This window comes from Triticum urartu, chromosome 5A (assembly GCF_056163025.1).
Source record: "Triticum urartu cultivar PI428250 chromosome 5A, HENAU_Tu73, whole genome shotgun sequence".
NCBI classification, from domain to species: Eukaryota; Viridiplantae; Streptophyta; class Magnoliopsida; order Poales; family Poaceae; genus Triticum; species Triticum urartu.
The window spans coordinates 385,997,845-386,006,292 of NC_141877.1; the positions used below are offsets into that span (position 1 = coordinate 385,997,845).

The 8,448-nt window shown below is 41.2% G+C and overlaps 2 protein-coding genes across 2 annotated transcripts; one reads left to right on the plus strand and one right to left on the minus strand.

Moving 5' to 3' along the window:
- Nucleotides 1-3,439: 3,439 nt before the first annotated feature.
- LOC147971503 (uncharacterized) lies at nucleotides 3,440-4,168 on the plus strand. Its single transcript, XM_087524001.1, has one exon. The coding sequence runs from the start codon at nucleotides 3,440-3,442 to the stop codon at nucleotides 4,166-4,168; it is 729 nt and encodes a 242-aa protein (XP_087380127.1).
- A 1,487-nt stretch (nucleotides 4,169-5,655) lies between these two features.
- Nucleotides 5,656-6,860, minus strand: LOC147971504 (uncharacterized). The gene is made up of 4 exons (XM_087524002.1): nucleotides 6,756-6,860; nucleotides 6,330-6,642; nucleotides 6,057-6,238; nucleotides 5,656-5,937 (listed from the first exon to the last, which is right to left on the minus strand). Exons 1-4 carry the CDS (start codon nucleotides 6,858-6,860, stop codon nucleotides 5,656-5,658), a joined length of 882 nt encoding a protein of 293 aa, XP_087380128.1.
- Between the last annotated feature and the right edge of the window lie 1,588 nt (nucleotides 6,861-8,448).

Consider the following 8,448-nt stretch of genomic DNA (forward strand, 5'->3'; position numbering starts at 1 on the left):
AATGCACGCACACTATCCACAAACCAGCATTCATTCCATTTCGCAGGATAAAAAATAAAACAAGAAGCACTCATTACTACTCTTGCTCTCTCAAGACTGCTTTATATTTAAATAAGCTCCGACTCCCTCAGCCACATCACAACTCACTTGCCTTCTCCGTCCCCTACTTCTAGCCTAGGGTTCGTTCTTCTTCCCCGCACACAATCTGATTTCAAACAAGTTATTGTAGAGTTTTTATTGGGTCTATTGATTAATTTCTAAGCCGTGCTTCTCTCGTAGATTGCTGGCCGTGGGTGCTTGCCATAAGCTTCCCATCACAACCCATATGTCTTATCCGTCCGCCTACTTCTAGGGTTCGTGCTTCTTCCTTGCACACAGTCTCATTTCAAACAAGTTATTGTAGAGTTTGTATTGGATCTCTCGATTAACTTCTAAGCCGTGCTTCTCTCGTAGATTTGTTGGCCATGGGAACTTTCCCTAAGCTTCCCATACCCCAATCTCCGTTCGTCGACGCCCGTTCTTCTTCTCTCCCAGGTAAAAAGCATATGCGTAAGCAGCATGCTCTGATCCGTATCTATGTTTTGAAAAAGATATTTAAATTATTACTATTTTATGTTTAGGTTTTTCATTTGATAGTTATTGAAGCATCAGATCCGGCATAGCGACTTCATTCTCTAAAGCAATAAAAAAACCATTTGAAAATCTAAACAAGTGATCTAAACTCTGTCATACTGCTTTTCTGGAAGGACTAGATGAGAAGATTTCTGGTAAATTTGTAGTTGTTGTCTGCCTTTGTACGGATATTTTTAATACGGCTAACGTAGCTGAAGTTAGTCGTTGTCTACCTTCAACATTTAAGCTTGTTTTAAATTGTTACGATATTCTTGTTTTCTTAACACAGTTGTTCTGAATTATTTAGGTATGATTTTCCCTACCTGCCGCCAACCAGGCGGCCCTTGCGAACCACACCCTGAAGTTCTCCAGCACTTTGAGGTTATTCTTGATGAAAATTGCTGGAGCCGCATGGTTAGTAAGCATTACTAACGTATTAGTTGCTTACAACATAGTAGAAATTGTCGCTGTTACTCATACCCCTTTGCACCTACACTAGGTTCCCCTCCTGTCACTTCTTCGCACCTATCTTGTGTTCTCATTTTCCATTAGTTTGCCTGCCCATACCTTGATTACTATAGTGCATCTTCAGTTCTGATTAAAATTAGTCAACATATGCCAAAAATCTGTAATTCTTATAAAATATTCATATCCAATTTAAGAAAACTTTTAACATTAATAATACGTGAGTTCAAATTTATACTTACAGGTTGTTATTTGCACTATTTTTTCCAGTATGTACCTTGTAATGTCAGAGCTTTTCTCGCTGAATACATTAAAGAGAGGAAGAAAGAAGCAAGAAAATTGCGTAAACGGCAGGTAGAGCCAGCCCTTCTTACACATGAAGGAAAGTCTTACAATGCTTTGTTTAAGCATAGGGCGAACTACACAAAGTTCTGTGGTGGTGAGTAGAATATCTTTCCGGCTGATTATGAACTTCGTGCTGGAGACCACATAGAATTTGAACTACCAGACGAGGGTCTTAATCTCGAATTACAAACATATCGGGATGACAAAAGGCTGCTTCCATTACCCCACATTGGTAGGTATTTTATATTACAAACTTATCTTCTTTCACTGTAATTTTATATGCATGAATTGAGCTGAATAATATTAACCCCGTGTTGAAAATAACTTTATCTAACTTTAAAATCTTTTTCTTTTTCTAGCTCTCGACGATATTTCTTCTGACGGTTTCGACCATGTTCACTGCTGCGTCTACTCTAAGGATATTGAGCTTACCTACGACGAGACACGATTCTTTCTACAACGCCTTTTCGGAGATACTTTCATCCGTTGTCGTCCATTTGTCCACGTATTGACTCCCACTAACACCAAAGACTGCGTCATGGTTGGTTACAACTGTCCTTGTTAAAATACCAAACGTATTTTGCTCATATGTAAAATTATAAACAACCTATTTATTCAAACCTAAAACAACAAAACTTTGGTTGTTCTCTTAATATGTTGTTTTATCTGTTTACACACAAACCTAAACATGCCAGGAATTATATTACTTTCAATATGGAATTTCTCAATGTTTGCGCACTCATCGTATTCAGCCATTCTTTTATTTATTGTCCAAGTGACAAATCAACGGTTTTAATTTTGATTTCTTATAGAAAATTCTGAGGAGCGTTGTCTCGACACTGAAGAGATGGGTGGACATGCCAACCAATGGCAGGGCGACCCTTGAAGCTCCTGATGAACCTACCCATGTCATCACTCCTTTGTCGTACTACATCTCCAAAAATGACGGCAGGATGGTAATAGAAAAGTCTTCTTTCAGAGACTTCATATCAGCTACATCCTTTGTTGAAAAGAACATTGTTCTAATCACTTTCAAAGAGCGCCATGATCGTTCTGTGTCCATCATCATTCAGCGCATTCTGTAGATTCCGTCAGAACCAGCACCTAAAATGTAAGCAAGCAGTGTATCTCCTAGGATGCCAGCGCTCATTTCATGATGATGTCTCCAGCAGCAAAACACTGGTTACTATAAGTTTGCTAGTTAGGATGGTAGAGTAATGTAACTATTATGGACCATGTGCTTGCTTGAACTATCGGAATGATATTTTGCAATTTATGTAGCTCTTACGGACACTCAACTTGTTGTTTCAACCATCGGAATGATCCTTTGCAACAAATACTGTTTGAACTATCGGAATGATTCATGCGAAAAAACCATAATTCAAAAAACCAAAAAACAGAAAGAATCATTTTCAAAAATCAAACAAACAAGAATCAGTTTTTGATTAAAAACCTATAGCAATGCCATGTCATCAAACTTATTCAAACCATCTAGTGAAACATATCTCAATTTAAAACCAAACAGGACTCTGTTTTCAAGTCCAAACTATATTTACTTCAACTTTTCCTAAACACACACTTGTGCACAGAATAACATAACAATAGTGCCTCCCGAACCAAGGAAGATTGTTGATTGAAAAAAAAACGTTTTCACAACAAAGGCACGACCATGCATCTGCTGAGTGTTCTACCATTTACATGACTACTTTCACAGCCAAAGATGGAATACACACATATGGATCACGCACGCAGCACGCAACGAATAAAAAATTCAATGAACAAGATAAGTGAAATTCTTTAATAACAAAAATAGATAAAACAAACGAAATCACTAATTGAGGAGCGCTCGCCTATTTCCGAAAATCTACGCCTGGAACCGCCGGGTGACTAGCAACTGCTATTTGGCGGTTTCCTTTTTTGCACGACAAAATATCCCTTTCACTTTTCCGACTCCATTTGCATCCTCTTCCTCGAAAGTTTCTCGTGGGCCGCAGTTCACCACCGCACACCTCCAGCCATGGACGACGGGAAACTAACAACACTCACCGAACACATCAATACCCACGGTACAACCGTGCTGGAGGTGGTGTACACCAACGACCCAAGGACCATGGAGTGGATCATCAAAAGGTACGAGGAATGGCTAAAGGAGGAGAAGAACAAGTTCGTCGGCCTCGACCTCGAGTACACACGTAAGAGCAGTTACATACGACAAGGGATCGCCGTCGTCCAACTTTCCATGTGCGAGCATGTCCTTGTATACCACTACTGTAGATCCGAGCGCTCCCAGGCGTTAGTTGACTTCCTGCAATGGAAAGCGGTAACTTTCACTAGCGTCGACACCAGGAACGACAAGACCATGCTTGCTCGTGCATGGATCAAAATTCCAGACGAGCACCACGTCGACATCCAGAGGCTATTCTGCATCAAGGGTGGTGGAGAAAGGGACTCCATGGGTGACCTTGCAGCGGCCATCATCGACCCCTCATACAAGAACATGAAGAAATCATTCCCAAAGGAGAAGCACCAGTTCTGGGAGTGGAAGCCACTTTCCCCGATACACCTTGAGTACGCGGCAAAGGATGGGTATGTTAGCTACGAGTTGTACCGTAGAATCCTAATCATCAAGAACGGGCTACATCACCTCCACCAACAACCAATGAAAGAAAGACTCTGCCCACGTAAGAACAAAGATGAGGGATCTTCCAGCGGCTGGAAGCGCCGGAAGGGAAACAGTGGTTGGTGAATTGCGAGAAAATTGATGTCTACATTAAACTAGTAGGAACTACTATTATCATAATTTATATTGTATGAACCTATGTTGTAAATATGTTTGTTGTTGCTCAAAGATGTTGTGTGTATTGTATTACTATTTTACGTTTGAACTTTGAACGCAGTGGTGTGCTCATGTACAAATGCATACTACGTTTTGCATGTCTAAATGCAATTAGTAAGTTATGTCCCAGTATTGAGCAAGCATATATTGTATCCATGATTATAGAACGAGAGATATGTCGCATGATATTGTATTATAATTTTCATACTCAACCTTTACAAGATGCATCATGCATTTACAAGAATATGTGATGATATCGTTGTAAACTTTCAGTACAATGCTTATTAAACATTGGCATGAACAATTCATAAATATTGCAGAAGAACATTCGGTACACAGACACAAGCGACAAGAACTTCGTTAATTTAACCACATTGAAAACAAATTAAAATCGCACAACACAACCATTTCACATCAAACACCGCTCTGTCCATTCAGAACATCCTTGCTATTGCACACAGGTTCCTCTCCGTACACCAGTTCTGCACGATGCCACAAAACTACACTACCGTGTGCAACTGACCTATGTACAAGCGTGGCTCTCTAAGTGTCTACTCAATCCATGCCTGTGGTGTCACGTAACCGTGACCCTAGAGACTTCAACCTGTGCATCCACAACCGAGCCCCTCTAACCAAATATTTGGACCGATGCCTCTACTGCCGTACATCCGTGCCTCTAGAAACTTGACAGCAGTAAGTGGGTTCAAAACAGTGCCTCCACACAACCGTGCTTGTACTGACTTCACTTCCGTGCCTCTATTTTCTTGATCAACGTGCCTCACATGAAACCCACAGTAACTCTACGTGCTCCGCACGCGTGATCGTCAGTGCAACTTTGGTGCTGCATAGACGCGTCTCTCAATATGCCCGTGCCTCCACACAAACGTGCATGTACTGACTATAATTCCATGCCTCCATTTTGCTCAATCGACGTGCCTCACATAAAACCAACAGTAACTCTACGTGCTACACACACGTGCCTCTCGCATGAAACCCATAGTATCTCTACGTGTTCGGCACGCGTGATCGCCCGTACAACTTCGGTGCTACACACACGTACCTCTCAGTATACCCATGCCTCCTCACAATCGTGCCTGAACTCACTTCAATTATGTGCCTTCATTTGCTTAATCCACGTGCCTCACATAAAAGAGATGCACAGCCGTGCCTCAGAGTAAACAACACACGTGCCTCTACTATATTGATAACTATGACCCCAATTAAATAACATCCATCCAAAAAACATCTTTAAAAGAGATGCTCGGCCATACCTCTTCTACAAACATACAACAGCAATGAACACTTAGGTTCATATCGTTTCATATATCTAGATAACATTAAACCGTAGCATAGATTTTTAAACAAAATCCATTTATGTTCAAAGGCTATAACTAACATCACTGCGGCAGAAGATTGAAGATAACAACAAGCCTCCCATCATGCTCTTTGAAAGTTATCAGCACCAAGTTGTTTAATTCAATAGACGATGCCTGGAGAAAATCACTGAAACCTTCCTGTTTGAACACCATTCTATTACCCAAGCCAATGAAGTAGGAGCAAGGGGTTCTCACATATGTATCATCATCACCAGATTCCAAAGTAATTTCAAGGGTTAAAACGCCATTCCTAGGAAAAGTCACAAACTCCTTCAAACTCCTCACAACAATACCAGGAATAACCTGACAAAAAACATCAAGCTATTAGAAATAGAACAAAAAATCAAAACTATAAATAGAAGAGATAATAAAAATAAATAAATAAACAGAAACAAAGAAAAAACAGTGGAAAAAAATCTGACCATATGATGACCATTAACATTCATGGAATCAATGTTGTGAACAAAAGGACAACAGGGTATGTAGTCATCATCAAAGAGTTGACACCTCATGAAATACATCTGCTGATAATTAAGAAAAACACCACGGGTGTAATAACAACTCCCAACAAGTTTCATCTCGGAGTCGCTCAACCCATCAAGAGCTACAAAATATAATTACACAGGCTCAAGGGAACAGAAAAATCATCATGTACAATAAAACAAGCTAAAAACTTCCTTAAAAATAAACCTTACCAACCAACGGTAAAGGAGACAACGCATCTCCATGACCAACACGATAAAAATCAATACCAATCCATGTTCCATAATGTTCAAGCCTAATGGTCATTATATCATGAGGACGAACACCATAATCACTGACCAATCGTTCCCAGGAAGGACCATGGAATTTTCTCCTCACCCGACCATGACTAAACAGAACACCATACAAATGACCCTCATTGCACTGAAGAGCAAGATCAGTATCTTCGTCACCCCTCCTTATGGCTAAAGCCCTACACTCCTCGATGTAACGAGCAAGATGAGCTCTAACACTGCACGGAACATACTGCACAACAAATCAAAACAAGGATCATAATATAAACCTAAACAGCATGGGCAGCACCAAAAGAAATAAGCCTGTGTGCCAAAAATTGAACAATTATAAAATGATATTCTTACAACACGCCTCCAACAACGCCGATCCAGGACCACACTGAACCCATCTGCAGAAGAATCAACAGAAGAACACGGGCCACCAGGCATACAGCAAAAAGGACAAACCATAACTGCAAGGAACACAATGATTATCAAGAACTAATCCCACAAAAGCCAGTTGAAACTTGACATCTGATAGTGTTGGTAGTCCCCAACCGTAACTACCTCATAAATCTCCATATCCCGGAAATATAATGGGAACAAAAAGAGAAGCGTGAAAGGGAAACAAGGAACCCACGAAGGCAACCGGTAGGGAACGGCGATATCGCGAACAGGGAAGCGCGGTTGACGCTAAAGAAGGACCGCCGTAAGAGCAGTCAACAAGCGCGGCGGCCGGGACAGGGGCCGCCGTAACCACGCGACAAGAGCAGCGGCCGCGACGGGCGGAGACGACGGCAAAGAAAGAACAGTGCGCGATGATGGATCGCCCACACCAGAGAGAAACAAATCTCAAAATAGATCAAAAGGTATTACAAAACATTAAAAGTATAAGGACTAAAGTAGAAAAAGGAAAAACTACAAAGGAAAACTGGAAACCGGAAATCATGGGAGACGCCGTGTGCGCGACAAGTGTCGCGCGTAGAGCACTTCGGAAAAGTCTCACGAGCAGTCCGCGCGTGACACTAGACGCGCGGGGAGCGCTCCCCGACTAATCGTTATGGGGAGCACTCCTCAATTAGTGATTTGGACAGATCACTCTGGACCACGGGCGGTAGCTAATTGGGCTGTAGAAACGGTTCAGTTAACCAGAGGGCTCTGTTTTTTCTCCTGGAGCAGCAGCCCATTAGGACAGCTGGGCCAGGAATTCTTCACAGTATTGGAGATTGATAGACACAGCACATCCAACGTCCAGAAACGCCCTAATCTCTAAAACGGACGGCCAAAAATGGAGGGCGCGTGAGAGGGCTGGGTTTAAGCTCAGTTATACTATCCTACTATCCTAAAATAAGTTGAGGCCCTGGGCTTACAAGAGTCCGGACCGGCTTATACTTTGTAACCGATGCCAGATCTACATCACCTTGCCTTCTTCGGCAAGTTGCCATTGGGCAGCTTACGCGGGCAGTGGGGTTCGAGAACACGCAACCGCGAAGTGGGATGCGCACGTTGCTAGCCACTGCGACAGCCAGGTTCTACTGTCAAATTGGCAACGCAACACTAACAGAAGTAAACGACAGCGGCAAACTGGTAACACAACTCCACCGTCATTACTTTGATTAGGTCTCTAAAATAGCAGTCCCGTGTATATGAACAAATTTAAAATGGCAGCCCCATGTCGCTAGCCACAAATATGATTTTCTTTTCAGGAAAGGTAAAAAAATAAACATGAAAATTTTCTAATTCTGAACAAATTTATAAAAGTCGAACATTTCGTGAGACCCAAGCATTTTTTGAAAAAAAGAACAAATTTCAAAGGGAGAACATTTTCTAAAATGACGAACAAATTTATGAAAATGCGAACATTTTTTGACAAAACAAGAACATGTATTAACAAAGCAATTTTTTTAAATCAATTACAAATTTATCAAAATGCGACATTTTTTATATTACCTAAAATGTTTCTGAATTCATGAAAACATGGTTTTTTTTGTTCGTGAACATATTTCGAAAGTGAAATTCCCGAACATTTTTCAAATTTGTGCACAAAAATTCAAAGGCG